Consider the following 16,112-nt stretch of genomic DNA (forward strand, 5'->3'; position numbering starts at 1 on the left):
TAAAAATATTTGGGTTATTTTCATATATCTCTTGATATTGATTTCTAACATAATTCCACAATGATAAGAGAACAGGCTCTGTATGATTTTAATACCTTTAGACCGTGAAATTTTTGCACCTTGTTTTATGTCCCTGGAAATGTTTCAGTGTCTTCTAGTTTATAGTCTGTAGGAACTTGAATAGAATTTGTGTCTGTCTGTCGTGTGAAAATTGTACAAATCTTAATTTATCTGGAATTGGTTCATGGTACCAATTGGTTCATGTGTGTGAGTGCGTGTGTGCTAAGGCACTTCAGTCATGTCTGACTCTGTGCAACCCTATGGACTGTAGCCTGCCAGGCTCCTGTCCATGGGATTCTCTAGGTAAGAATACTGGAGTGGGTTGCCATGTCCTCCTCCAGGAGATCTTCCTGACCAAGAGAGCCTGCATTGGCAGGCAGGTTCTTTACCACTAGCGCCACCTGGGAAGCCCTCGAGTCTACTGTGTTCTACTTTTCTGTCTATTCATTCTATTAACTTTTCAGTTTGATATTGAAACTCCAACTAAAATTTTTAATTTGCCTACTTAAAAAATAATTGTAATGTAAGTGGGACTATATGTTACTTTGTTCTGGGTTTTCCAAGTCTTCTGTGAATGAGCTATACTTTCATAACTTAAAAAAATAAAAAAGAAATATTAATTTTAAAAACTGAATATTGTTGTTTATTGTTATTGTTGTTTTATAACTCTGAGTTGACAGCCAATGAAAAAATTTGTTCTCTAGTTTTATTTTTTATAAGTGTGATTAAAAATATTAGTAGCCTAAAATTGCTTTCATATACATTGTGCCATTGAAATTTTATTAAAGTCCCAGGGAATGAGAAGAGAATAAAGGGAGGTTAGGAAAGGAACTCTTGATATACTGTAAGTATATAGCAAGATACTAATTAATTCCAAAAGCTATCTTATTTTCATAATGCCATGCTACCTTCCTGAAATGAGGAGCATATTAGCCTGCCTTCACTTTCTTTGTAGACCATGTACTTGACCTATCCTGTAGGTAACAAGAAAACAGCATAAATTGTAAGACATTGGGACTGTTATAAGCCATTTTTTCTGTTGCCAATAGGCCCAAAGCCCTCTCTTGCTTAGTCCAACTTCCCTGACCCTCTGTGGCATACATCTTTGCTATTCTCCTGGCCTACTGCAGTTATATCTGGATTATGGAAATAAAGTTTTTAGATTCAGCGTTTTTTGGCTAAGTGAATAAACCTTAGTTCTTGATTATGTGTATTATCTTAGCTTTTGTGATTTCATATTGCTCAAGAATGCAGAGAAGTTAAATCTTAAGCCATGAAGTGGATGTTTGGCAAGAGTCAAGTAGAAGTTGACTTACTTAAAAAATAAGAGGGCTTTATATCCAATAAGAAAATAGTCTCAGAACTTTCCTGTTTGTTCTAATAGACTACTGAATAAATGATATTTTTAAGTCTTTTGTTGCCTAAAACTACTGTCTCGATGTGATTTGTATTTTTAGCTGCGAGAAGAAAAGTTACAAGAGGAGAAAACCTCTGAAGATCAAATCCACAAGTTGTTACCAGAGGACACAGAAATAGGAAAAAGGAAAATGGATGAACAGAAAAAAAGAGATGAGCCAGTAGTACTGAAGACAAATCTAGAGCATGTAAGTAGATCACTTTTTTGATGGACACCTGTCTCAAAATCAGCCGTTAGCCCAGGTGACATGGATCTGAAAAACCTGTCTTGGTGATCAGTAACAGTCACTGACTGTGCAACTTAGGAGTATTGAAGAACTTAGCATCCAGATGGAGAGCTGGAGAAAATGATTTGTGAACAGGACAATCAGACTTGCGTGAAAAGATTAAGGGGGAGCAGTGGGGAAAAATGGTGAGTGAGAAGAAGAACCTAGTGTGGTATATGCTACTTTGGGTAAGCTTTATACATATATTGTCATTTTGACTTAGGTGTTGTTATTTGATGGAGTTCTGTATGTGTTATATCCTCAACTAGGAGGATGAACTTTCCTTAAAGGTTGTATTTTATTTCCCTTTACTCTTTATAATAACCCAAACAGCATAGTTCTCTAGTTACAAGGTGTGTGTGTGTGTGTGTGTGTGTGTGTGTTTGTTTCTGTGTGTGCTCAGTTATGTCCGACTTTTTGCGACCCCATGAACTGTAGCCCCCCAGGCTTAGAGGGTCAGTCCTCAATATTAGATGAGATACTTTGTTTAAACTTAACTTAATTAAACTTCTAATTGGGCTAAATCTTGCCTGAATTCTTTTCATTACTTATTTACCAAGCAAATTACTGGAAAAGGTTGTAAATGGTATATTTAACTAATACAGGAAAGCCCTTTGGAGGACCCACTGATTATGGCTCAAATGTATGATTACAATTGGTTTTCTTTTCCTTTAGCAATTTATATTGGATCAGACATCTTCTATTACTTGCTGTATGTACTTAGCATACCTTTAGAGTCATACCTGTTAAAATGTTTTATGATTCTGTCTTGTTCATATTTCAGGTTATATTTTTAATTAGGTGGATTAATAAAGTTTTATTATATATAAAGACAGACAGCATAACAGAATAGAGGGGAAAAAAGCTCTATACCAGAAGTCTGCCTGTTAAACAGGTCCCAGCATTATAACAGATTATACAACTTTGGCCATGTTACATAATTTCTCAGTGCTTTTGGTTTACTTTTTGCAAAGGCGTTTTTCCTGAACTTTAGAAACTGAGATTACATAAGCTTTCTTGAATTGATAGTATTTGCTGACTGTCAGCGTGTATGTGGGGCTTTTTGATCCCAGTTACAATAATTGTTATTATTTGATTGTTAAAAACAACTATTTGCTTTCCAACCTTCTGAAAGATTCAGTTTAAAAAATATGAAATGCTTATGTACTCTTCATCAGGAACTACAAAAGGAAAAAGACTGCTTTTGGAGAGAATATAGTTCATCTAGGAAGGCAAGAATAAAACACGTGGTGGTGGTGTGCATATAGTAGTTCTTCTGACTAATGGCCCCGAACTCATAGTTGTCTGTGGTCTCTGAAAACTGCACACTCTGCCTCTTCACCCCAACAGGACTATCCATTATTGTTCTCATCAAAAACTGCCCAGAAAGAGATTCCTTTTCAGAACAAACCGATTTTGGCAGAGAGCTTACTCTTTAGTATGGCCCTTTGATAGAAAGAACCTGTTGTTGACCTTGCCAGACCCAGGTTTCCCTGAGGAAATGATCTCAAATATCCACTCATAACAAAGATGGAAATTTGCTCTAATTATTTTTTCTTTTGCCACTTCAATCTTTGAAATAGAAATTAATTACATCAACCTAAAATTTAATCTTAAAAGGAATCAGGAAGTATTAATACCAATTCTGATGGGTCGTGGCCAGTTTTGCAAAATTGCCTATACATTGAATAAAATTGGATCTATGAACACTTCAAGTTTTAGATTTTGTGATTTTACCTTTTTTCTGTCTGCATTTATATTTCATATTTTTGAGACCTTTACAATCAAATATTTCTTAAGAAATTTTGGTGTAGGACAAGTAATTTCATTTAGTTTAGCCAGTGATACATTCGTTGGGACTGAAGAGAAGTTCAAGTGGTCTCAGTGGAAAGTCAGCTAAAGGATTGTTTTTAATAGAGAGTAATATGATTAGAGCTGGACTGATCATTTTACCCTCCTGAATCAAAAAGCTCAGTGGCTCCCCATTTCCTGTGGAACTAAATGAGAACTCTTCACATTTAAGTCTTTAGTATTAGTCTGGCTTATCTTTCTATCCTTGCTTATATCCCAGAACTCTAGGGAACTGAGCTGTTTGCTTTCTCCCAAACGTATAACCCATGCTTTCTCTTCTGAGGATCCTTGCTCTTGCATTTCATCTCATTGATACACCATTAACCTTACCTGATGAAAAGCTATTAATCTCTCTATATGTCCAATTCAAAAGCTGTTGCCTTCCTGGAACTGGTAGGAATTTCTTGTTTTTCCACTTCTATTATCCATTCTCTTCCCCCTCAACTTTCCTGTCCTCAGTTTGTAACTTTTATATGACTTATTTAATTCTTCCTTATGTTATGGTTATTTGTGTGTTTGTGTTTCTCTACTTGATTTGTAAGTTTGTTGATTATAGGAAATGTGTCTTAACCATTTAAAAAAATCTCTCATAGTACCTTGCACATCACAAGAGTTTGATACATGTTTATCAAGTTGAATTCAAATAGAGGAAGGCAAGGGCTAATTCTGGAAGCAGTTATCTGTTATTTGTTTAGAATGGAAATAAAATAGCACAGTGTTTATTATGATCTGTTATGATAGTTAATACCAATAATAGTTCAAATTGTTAGGAAACAATTTGGTGTAACAATTATAGCCATACCAAAGATTATAAAGCTGAAAGTGGAAAATTGCTTGTCATCCCATAACCTAGAGATAACTGCTATAAACATTTTGGTGAATATCCTTCCAGATTTCTAAATGTGTGTGTGTGTGTGTGTGTGTGTATAACATATTTTGTTTCTCTTTTCAGAAAATGCAACCTAGTATACATACTGTTTTATAATCTATTTTAATAAATTATAAATCATGGATGTCTTGCCATGTAAATAAAGAATCCCACATCATTATTTAGTGGCCTGCTAGTTATTCTTTACTGTAGGATTTACGTAATTAATCTCCTGTTGATATTTTGCTGTCTGAAACCACCACTGTGATGATACCCATGTGTCTCATTGCCTGTGTGCATGCTTCGTCTCTCAGTCATGTCCAACTCTTTGAGACCCCATGGACTCTAGCCCACCAGGCTCCTCTGTTCATGACATTGTCCAGGCAAGAATACTGGAGTGGTTTGCCATATTCTGTTCCAGGGGATCTGTGCTATAGGTTTATTTTTATGCAGTGTTAAAGATGAGAGGTGAATATTTTCCTATCTTATTGTTTTAGGTTTTTGTGGGGGTAGAAATAGAGAGGAGTTGGGGTTTAGAGTACTTTCTCTTTATGTAATTATTTATAATAATGTAAATTTATTTTCAACAATTAAAAGAAACCTGGCATATTTGTATTATAACACTAAAGTGTTTTCTTATAATACTTATGTTGATGTAAACAATCTATCTTTTGTTGACCATTTACTACTTGTGAGCTAATGCACCGTGTGTTTTTATGGTTTATCACAATAGGTGTATTAATAGTAGAGAGAGAATTCTTAATTTTATAGATGAGAAACTGAGACTCAGAAAGGTAAAGCAACTAACCTCTAGTGACAGTGGTAGCTAATAGTAGAGCTGGAATTTGAATATTCTTTTATTCGGTACTGAATTGATTGTGTAGAAAAGCCTAAATAAAGAAGAATTGCCATTATTTACCCCCTTGTTGAGTCTATTGATGTCAAAGGTTTTTCTTGCTTCCCACAATATTTGGTAATGAGTTAGTTAGTGCTATTAACGTCTCTCCAGTGAATAATTTGTACAACAGGGTTTTAAGGAGTGATAGATACCCTACAAAACTGAAGAGCTTCTCTGTAAACTATAATCCTTGAACTCTTTCTTGCAGGCTGTTGGAAACCTAGCCTATTGTATGAATGTGCCTATCAGCCTAGAGAATAGCAAAACATTTAAGGAATACAATGTACTCTGAGCCGTAAGATGCCTTGCATGCCTCTGTCCATAACTCTAACTTTGATATTAACTTAATCATTAGAAAACTGGTTAATCATTAGATGATTAGACATTTTTTTTGTTTACCTACTGTATAACAGTATCAGAAGTTTTAGAGAAAAGGTAATCATTTGCTGTCCGAGTCAGTTGTCTAAAACAGAAGTCAGACTCCTAAATAAGAAGCTACAGTTCAGTGTGATAGTTGCTCCCCCTGCCTGCCAATGCAGGAGGCGCAGGAGACACGGGTTCAGTCCCTGGGTTGGAGAGATCTCCTGGAGAAGGAAATGGCAACCCACTCCAGTATTCTTGCCTGGAGAATCCCAGGGACAGAGGAGCATGGCAGGGTACAGTCTGTAGGGTTGCCAGAGTCAGACATGACTGAAGTGATTTAGCCCACACATACACACTATAAAGAAGAAACTCATATTAAATCATGAGCAAATTCTCATATGTTGTATGTAAAAGGCACATGTAAAAGAAACATTATAAATTTAAAAACTCAAGAAGAAACTCGAAAATAAAGTGAAGATAAATGAAATAGTGTCAGCAAGATGGAAAAAACTGATGGAAAAACCTTTCAAGAGAAATAGTATTTAAGATGCCTCTGAAAGGTCAGTGAATATTTTATAGGCAAAAAATGTGGAAGGAGAATCTTAGGGAAAGGGACTAATAGCATGTCCCAAAGAATAGAAGTTTTGAAAGACTATGATGGTACATGTGGAGAGTTGAGAGTAGTTTGATTGCTGTAGAGCTCAAGGAGTTACCTGTGTTGGAACTGCTGGGAAAAAAACTTTATAGAAGGTTGGATCTAGGTTTTGAAGGTTATTGGATCCTGCTGAGGTATTTAGACTTGATCCTAAAGTCACCAACAGTTAAGCAGGGGAGTGATGGGATCTGTGTGCTTAATAGGATGGAGAGGATTAGAGGGAAGAAAGGCTGGAAAGAGCAAGACCTGTAAGTAGATTATTGCAGTAGTCAAGGCAGGAGATGATGAGAATCTAAGGAAAGGCAGTGATGATGAGTATACACAAGTAGAGTATGAGAGACAGTAGAGTATTAGATCTGAGAGACATGTGAGGAGTACAAAGGAGCAAAGTAGGAATAACGTGGAGGCAGTTTGAAAACAGATGCTCTGGATCGAAGTACCAGCATTAGCTACCTGTTAACTCTAAAATCCTAGGCAAATTAACTACTCTGAGCCTCAGTTTGCCATCTGTAAAAGATAATAGGCCTTTCTTAGTGGAACTGGTTAAAGAGTAAATGAAATAAAATATTTGGGTGTGTTGGGGTACTCAAGAGCTCTATGCAATGTTATTATGACTTTGAAAAAAGGGAAGGAGTCATGGATGACATTGAGGCTTCTAACTGGGTTCATAGTGGGACTTAGAGAAGAGAAATAGTGAGTTTGATTTTGGATATATTAAGTTTGAGCTGTATTTGGGCTATCCAGATTGGGATCCCAGGAGGCAGTTGGCAACATCGATTGGACTGAGAGAGGAGGGGCATATAATAGAGAGACTTGAACAACAGCTGTGGGAGAGTCCATGGGAACCCCAAATAGACGGTGTTGTCTCCCTTGTCTCCTGCCAGTGTCCTGCACGCCTCTCAGATTCAGAGAATGAAGAACCTTCCCGAGGCAAGATGATACAGACACACCGCTCGGCATTTGTTTCCAAGAGCAGCTCCTACTCCTTAGCTTTCCTGGCAGGGTAAGAGACTGATAATGAACTCAGTCAGGGTTCTTTCATTTTGGGGTATGAGGCAAAAAGGGATGGGGTTGGGGGTGGGGCGGGGGAGCAAAAGCATTTATTGTAGTTACTTTCGGGGAGGTGGGAGTTGGGGAAGGGGGAAACTGGTTTTCAAATATGGATTAGAAAGAAATAAGGGACTGAACTGAATTTTTTAAAGAAAAGTAAACATTATCCTTTTCTGGTATCCTCAGGATAGGATTGTACTAATTGCTGTGCTGAACAGAAGAGTTGAACTTTCTATTCTGGGAGGAAACAATAAAGCCTTATTCAGTATCCATTGATACTGAAGACAGTAGCCATGGATTTTCTTTGTGAACTTTTTTCTCTTAGTAGGAACTTGAGGCCAAAGTTGACTTTTTTTCAGTGCCTGGAAGTAAAATATATCTTGATAGGTTTCAAGAGGGCAAACTGAAAAGTTTTTAAGACCCTTGTCAAGAAATCTCTTGATACTTTGGACTTTGCAGGCCCTGGGGAGGAAAGGAAGGAGGAATTGGATGGATGTTGGGTGATGGAAGAATAATGAAGGCCTCAGTGGAAGGAAGGAAGGATGGATAGATGGATAGGAGGGAAAGGAAGGGAAGGAAAAATGAAAGAAGGGAGGAAGGCTGGAAGGAATCATTTATTCAAATCGTTTATTCATCGGACATTTTGGGCACAGCTACTGCATGCCATACTCTGTTTTAATATGAAAAGACACAATCTTTACCCCACTTTGTTGTCTGTTTTGGTTTAAAGCTGGCGTTGCTCACTCTTACTTCTAGGGTTCTTCTCTTCCTTAACACAGCATTATGAAGTGGCCTTCTCTTGTTTACTTGTGGACATACACCTGGATCCTTTTTATCTGAATGCTCTTTATTGTTCATCACTAATAAATAAAACCAAAAAAATCTACTAAGTTTAAGAATGTCGTAAAGTTCACATTGTTGTGATCCCTGATGTTTTTATATCTGAATCCTTTTTGTATGTGTTCTGATTTTCCTGTTCTTTTTTAAAAAATTTTATTGGAGTATAGTTGACTTAATGTTGTGTTCATTTCAAGTATATAGCAAAGTGATTCAGTTATACATATATTCATTCTTTTTCAGATTCTTTTCCCATATAGATTATTATAGAATGTTGAATATTTCTGTGAGTAAAATTCACTAAACTTGTCCTTCCCTTAAATGCCTTCCTTTCTCTGGGTGATGGTAACTCCTTCCAGGAAGGCTGTTTGCTAAACTATTTATTCATTCATTTGAAATTTGTTGAACGGCCACTGTATTACTGCCACTGAAGTTTGACTGATGTAATAAGGACCCAGTATATAATGTGTAAGCCACTGTACTTAACCGTTTATGGTGATGATGATACTCTTGCTTTGTGCATATGTGCTTGAAATATAAATGCTCTGTAAAGTTAAAAAGTTCAAGAGTGCTTGACTAAGAATTGTCATCTGCAGAATGTATATATAGAACTTTTCCCCATTTATAGCAGATATATCTTAATGATTTTTAGAGGGATCTACTGAAAAAGATAAAAAAAGATCATATCATTAATTCCGATCAAGTTACAATAAATATCCCCTGAAACAAAATAATGTTGCTCTTGGCAGTCTGCAATTAGTCAATTAATATATCTTCATTTGAAATTACTTGGAAAAAAAGGAAATTCTATTAAAACCCAAATACGATGTCAAGGCCAAATTGCCCCAATTAATTGGAGTAGACATTGTACAGGTGAACTACTTATTACCAATTCTGATCTCTGCCCATGTAATTCATTCTTTTAAAGTGGTTAGAAGGTTAATATGTTGTTACTTAGAAATGCCTAGCAAGGAACTTTGAAAATTCTTCTCTGAAGGGCAAAATCTAGTCTATATACCAAGGGGAGTGCTTCTGATTATGTGTGGCTCTGGAATATCTGTACTACATCTTCTTTTCCTGCTCCTTGGCTCATCTTTTCTCATAGTTTGTAACACTGAGTCACAATGGGCTTAATTTATAGGAAAATATTCACTTAACATTTTATTGTTATGAGATGTTTACAGTCATATTATACATTTATGAATTTCAGCATTTTCCTCCAAATATACAAGGTTGTGGGCTGAGTTCAATTACTAGGACAATTGAAAAGAAAATTAATTGGATTTGGGTTGGTACAGTTATCTTTTTAGGAAATAATTTGTTGATGTCATAGAAACTTTAGGTTGGAAAATCTATTATGGTAATACAGTGAACTGCATCTCTTATTTAGTCAACATGTTTTATTTCTTAGTTAAGAAAATATTGTTTCAATTTTAAATGATATTTAGGAAAATAGTGTGGCATTGTTAGTGCTGACACTGAGATGAGGTTTATGGATATACTAAAAGAGAATTAGCATGGTGACGGTTGCATCACAGTGTGCCTCTGAACTTAAAATGGATACAGTGGTAACTTTTATGTTATATGTTTTGGCACAAGTAAAAAGGAATTAGCATTGGTAATAGTTTGGGAATATTTCAAATACATTTTTTTCTATCTGTAAGCCACAGTTAAAGAATAGGTTTTCTCTGCAAGTTTGTTTCCTAACGAGAATTCATTTGTAAAAGTTTTTAAAGTTTTTTTAAACATCTGTATTTAAATCAAATTAATCTGCATTTATTTTACTTACCTACTCTATAAACTTTTCTTTCTTAAGCCCAGAAGCATGGAGGTAAGAGCAAGTAGGCCTGGTAGGATGGTTATTTTGGAAGAAGTCCATCAGTAGATTCTGGCTGAATCTTGTGAGAGCAGCTCAGACTATTTGCATTTGAAACGTTCAAAACAAAGAATGTTTTGCTACGCTATTAATAAAATCCTATAGCTCTTTGAAAATGAAGCTTCTTTCAAATAGTCAGATAGAGTAATAGTTAAAGCTCTTTGAAAATGAAGCTTCTTTCAAATAGTCAGATACAGTAATAGTTAACTCAAGGTCATCTCTAAGTTAATCATCAAATATATGTGAATTGAAAAGATTTAATAACTTCAACCATAAGATATAAATTATAAAGTTAAGGTCTTATTTTAGATATCTGAAAAACTGGTTTGTTGTTCATTTAAATTTATTTCCCTTCATTCCTCATACCCTCTTTACCTAAAAGTTCAATCTGGAAAAACTTTCTCTGTTCAGCCAGTGTCTTTTGTAAGAGCTACATGTCCAGTTCCATTTTCCTCTGGGCTTTGGCTGTTAAGAAGTTTAGGATTATGGCAGAGTTTTTAGTTTGGTCATCATGGCCTTACAACATGGCATATAATTTTTAAAACTAACATTTGGTATACTCTTCTCATATTTATTACTTAATGTGGTCTTTATTAAGGCTCATTTTTTACGTATTTTTACTGTAATCAACAACATGGCATATAATTTTTAAAAATAACATTTAGTATACTCTTCTCATATTTATTACTTAATGTGGTCTTTATTAAGGCTCAATTTTTCGTATTTTTACTGTAAATCACTTAAACTTCTACTTGGGAAATAGGGTATAACCATTAAAAAAATATAGTCAAACCATCTATCCTCCTTCCAGTTTAAAAAATGAAAAAAGGAAAGTGAGGCAGTATTGCCAGTACTGCTGTACAAAACTGTAGGTTAAGCAAACGGTGCCTAGTGAGATTTCTGGCATATGTTAAGTCTTCAGTGAGTATTGCGGCCACTATTTTGTATTTTATTTTAGAACCCAGAGCTGAAACGGATCATAAATATTGTCGTATCTAATTCCTTTGTTTCAGAGTGAAAAGCCTAAAGGCCAGCAAGAAAACATGGCTTGTCAAATCTTAGACTGCTGGACTAGAAGGACGATGAGTTAGAACTTAGATTTCTTGGCTCTTTCCGCTGTATTCTTTTGTCCCCCCATCACCTTCTTATAGATCCTGATTTTTATAAAATCCCTTCTAAAAGTCACTTTCCCACTAGACTTTAAATCCTTTGCAAGCAGTGACAAAAATCTTGTTTGCCATTATATTCAAAATACTTAGTACAGTACCTGGCACACAGGAGAGGCTCAGTAAATACTTGTGAAATGTTTAATGATATAGGTCTTTGTGCCCGTGGGTAGGTTAAAGGAGGCTTTTTGTCAGAATTGTCAAACTTGCAGGGTCTCTAGGAAAGAGGACTTTGGGAGTTGTAGAGGAAACAGAATGGCTGGTGGCTGTTGTTTAGAGTAGATTCTATAAGATTAATATGGGATTTGGGTGGGGGGGATCTAGGGACCACACTGATAAAGCTTTTATACTATAAAGTTAGCTTCTCCCTTTAATGCATTAGCAGTAGATTATGGGGGATCTATAAAAGGGGATCCTTTTATAGATTCTGTAAGAGAAAAGTCTGTATTGCACCAAGTCATAATTAAACCTTAAATAAGTAGAAATTAACTACATTATTTTGTTTGCTAATGTTCCGATACTTTAAGCCTGAGATTGTGGTTCAGAGTGGGGCTCAGCAAAAGAGCCTTGTAGTGTCTGTGCTTCCTGTAAGGTGTGTGTGTATGAAGAGAGAGAGACAGAGACTGACTCCTGACTCAGTCATAATAACTGCATGCCCAGCTAGTGTTGGGATGAATTAAACTGTCCTGACTTGTTCCTCATTTTTAAAACAAACACATGAAAATATGAACTCTTTCAGCTGACAGATACCAGACACATAAATGCTGTGATACTGGAGGACTAACTTTAGAACTGATGAAAAGAGACAAGCCAGAGAGGTGTGAGGATGGAGAAGCCAGTCTTGGGAGGTTTTAGGGAAACAGTAGTGTGAGCTTGAGTAAAATCAGTTGACCTCATTCTATTTAATTTATGTAAAATACAGGTTGTTATGCCCTACTTTTTGCTTGCTGGGCAGGGGATTTCACTGAATGATTTAAGATTCTTTTCACCTCTAAGATTGAAGTATCTAGAAGTGGCTTAAAGTAGGGTTTTAAAGGGTGGAAGAAATGTGGCCAGGGCATGAAATGGAAGGGGTAAGGGCAGTTGGTGGGTTCTGTAAAAAATCTCAGGATAGGATTTAGCAAGTTATATGTGGGGAATAGTCCAAACAATAACTATCAGGGAAAGGAGACTATGAGAGAAAACTGAGGTAGTGATTTAAAAGAAACCACAAGGCTTAATGATGGTCTAGGGCAGATCATGTGTGTGTGTGTGTGTGTGTGTGTGTGTGTGAGAGGGATAAAAGAACAGAAATCCAGTAGATGAACTAGTTAAGAGGACAAATCTTGCTAAAAGTATGAATTTCATATAGGCATGGCAGCTACAGTTGGAAAAGAAAGATAGCCTAAGGAGAAGTGATGTGGAACTTAAGTAGTAGCTTTTAGAGGTGTCAGTCATCTCTCTGTCCAGAAGAAATATCAACCTCAGATATGCAGATGATACCACACTTATGGCAGAAAGCAAAGAAGAACGAAAGAGCCTCTTGATGAAAGTGAAAGAGGAGAGTGGAAAAAGTTGGCTTAAAGCTCAACATTCAGAAAACTAAGATCATGGCATCCAGTTCCATCACTTCATGGCAAATAGATGGGGAAACGGTGGAAATAGTGACAGACTTCATTTTGGGGGGCTTCAAAATCACTGCAGATGGTGACTGCAGCCATGAATAAAAGACACTCCTTAGAAGAAGAGTTATTATCAACCTAGACAGCATATTAAAAAGCAGAGACATTACTTTGCCAACAAAGGTCCATCTAGTCAAAGCTATCATTTTTCCAGTAGTCATATATGGATGTAAGAATTGGACTATAAAGAAAATTGAATGCCGAAGAATTGATGCTTTTGAACTATGGTTTTGGAGAAGACTCTTGAGAGTCCCTTGGACTTCAAGGAGATCCAACCAGTCCATCCTAAAGGAAATCAGTCCTGAATATTCATTGGAAGGACTGATGCTGAAGCTGAAACTCCAATACTTTGGCCACCTGATGCAAAGAACTGACTCATTTGAAAAGACCCTGATGGTGGGAAAGATTGAAGGTGGGAGAAGGGGAAAACAGAAGATGAGATGGTTGGATGGCATCACCAGCTCAATAGACATGAGTTTGAGTAAGCACCAGGAGTTGGTGATGGACAGGGAAGCCTGGCGTGCTGCAGTTCAAGGGGTAGCAAAGACTGAACTGAACTGAACTGAATCTCTCTGTCATACTACAATAGGAATATACTGGTGGTTTTCAGAGGGATATGGCAGGATGGTGACAAGTAGCATCAGGGAACTAGCTTTCTCCCAGGTCTTCCTACTGTATTTAGTACTTTACATACCTCATTTCCTTAAGCTTCTACATTAATCCTGTAAGATTTCTAACATTCTTATTTTTCAGCTAAGGTAAATGCAGTTCAAAGAGATTAAGCAGTTCACCCTAGAACTTCTCACCTCAATAAAGTGACAGAGATGAAATTGGAACTCAGGTCTCTCTTGACTCCACAAACCTGTGCTCTTTCTAGCAAACCACTGTCAGAATCCTATGACAAAAGACTCTGCACTTAGATCTTTGTCTTGAAATGATCTACCTTTGTAACAGAGAGCTTCCTTCTTTCTGTTTGTTTAAATAATTTATACGTTGTCTTGTTCTAAAAAACCACAAAGTTGTATAGAGCTGGGTAAGAAGCTGCCCAGTTATCCTGTTGTTTGAGGGAATTCAAAGCCTTTTGCATGACTTTTGAAATATAGCTGTGGAAACAATGGTTCCATCCATCAGCAAAAAAATACTAGTGTATGTCCCTAGTAGGCAAATACATATAGACAGAAAGTGGATCAGTGGTTGCTTAGTGCAGAGGAGAAACGGGGGTTTAGGAGTGGTAGCTAAAGGGTATGAGGTTTCTTTATGAGGTGATGGAAATGTTCTAAAATTGTGGTAATAGTTAAATAACTCTGTGAATACACTTAAACCATTAAATTGTACACTTTAAAAAAAAGAATGCTAGTGTACACAAGGCAGATAACCCAATAATAAATATTCAAGGGAAGGCTTGTAACAAAATCTTACCCATTTCTGGGTTCATGGCAGCTACAGTTGGGCCCTAGGAAGCTGCTTCTGCTTTACTCAAGTATGTATGTGTTGGGGTGAGGGGCCTCACATATCCAAGTTAGGGGCTGGGAGGAGGATCCTCTCTTGCCTTCAGCTTCTTGGTGGGACTCTGCCAGGCCTGAGAGTTTTGATTAAGAAAGTAATGTGGGGGGAAAAAAGACACTAATGTGGAATGGGTATGTGAGAGAGAGTGATGAATAAGCAATTAATAACATGAGCTATCTCATGTTTTATACCGTGTATTACCATTTGAAAGCCCTTTAAGCAGTGTTTCCTAAGCATTAACTCTTCTAGCTTTCCAGCTGCATGTTGACACTGGCTGCTCCTCCTTTTCTTTGTTTGTAAGTCAGACTCATTGTGGTTGTGGGTATTTTTAGCTTAACGAGACATCCCAGAAACCGTCTGGTCCCTTGGCAGTGGAAATTTTAAGCTAGTAACCTTTCAGACAATGCCGCTTTCTCTTGTTTATGACTTCACTATGTGTTTGGAAAAGAGAACTTCCCTAGGTGTGCTGGGTCTGTTTTGTGGCGGAATAGAGCAGGCTGTAAGATCAGTGTGCTGAGGGAGAAGGAGCACATGCCTTAGAATTTTGGAGATTCGTGTGCGACCTAGAAAAAAAATCACTTCCTTCAGTTCTTTGTCTATAAATTTGGGGATGCTGATTTACAGGGTTTCTGTATGGTTTAAATGAGATATAATATATTTAAAACACACAATACCTGAGAGGTAATAGATTCCTAATAAATATTGAGGTTTTCTCTCCTTTCTTAAGCAGGTCATAGGTATTTCTGTACATATTTTTATTCACTTATAAGAAATTTATTAAATATATCCACTGTGTTTCAGGTACTTGTTAGGGCTTGGGAATATAGAAATGGATGTGGGAAAGGCGGGAGGTGTAATTACTTCTCCTGTTTTTTTAGCAAAGGTATTGTTTGAGCTCTTAAATCTCAGGAACATTATCAAGTCTATTGCTGACTGTTCTCAGCCAGCATTGAAGCCCCTTAACCTGACCAAATACTGCAATAATAATATCTATATATTATGTTGATAGTTTCCACAATATTTTCACACTCATGATTTTTGTGACCTTCATGTGATAATAACAACATTGGGGGAGTAGAGTTATATAGGAAAAAAGCTTATATATACTACTGAAATTGAGTTGGCATTAATTTGAAATATTGTTTTCAAATAAGATGTTAATTGTAATCCCTGGGGCAACCACTAAGAAAATAACAGATATGGTTAAAGAAATAAGAAAATCAAAATGGTTATAGTAGGAGATATCTAACACAAAAGAAGGCATTATTGGAGGCATTATGGAGTAAAAATGGTGTAAGACATGTAGAAAACAAATAGAAAAGTGGCAGAAGTCCTTCCTTACTGGTAATTACATTAAATGTAAATAAACTCTCTTATTAAAAGGCTCCAACTGTAGATGAAGCCTATTTCTCTCCTGCCTCAACCCGGGTACTGAATCATGAGCTCTATGACTGAGCAGAAGGAAGAGGTTAGGAAAGCAGTAGATAGGACTCCAGAGGGTTCAAAGAGATGAAGCTCTTACTAATTACATTACAGACATCACCCCCAAGCCACTGGGGATACCTCTCCTGTGCATCCTCCCCTTTGGCCAATGGGCATTCCCATCGTTCCACATGCCTCATTCACAAATGCTCTCACC

The 16,112-nt window shown here is 36.6% G+C and overlaps 1 protein-coding gene across 1 annotated transcript in view; it reads left to right on the plus strand.

Annotated features, from left to right (window-relative positions):
* RNF169 (ring finger protein 169) overlaps positions 1-16,112 on the plus strand; it is a gene marked incomplete at its 5' end in the record, with an annotated part of 54,197 nt that overhangs the window by 24,292 nt on the left and 13,793 nt on the right. Inside the window, 2 exons of the mRNA XM_010848871.1 lie at positions 1,518-1,664; positions 7,262-7,380. Coding sequence (XP_010847173.1) covers positions 1,518-1,664; positions 7,262-7,380 — 266 coding nt within the window. The remainder of the gene's footprint in view (positions 1-1,517; positions 1,665-7,261; positions 7,381-16,112) is intronic.

The sequence above is a fragment of the Bison bison genome, unplaced genomic scaffold, assembly GCF_000754665.1.
Source record: "Bison bison bison isolate TAMUID 2011002044 unplaced genomic scaffold, Bison_UMD1.0 scf7180017864276, whole genome shotgun sequence".
NCBI lineage: Eukaryota > Metazoa > Chordata > Mammalia > Artiodactyla > Bovidae > Bison > Bison bison.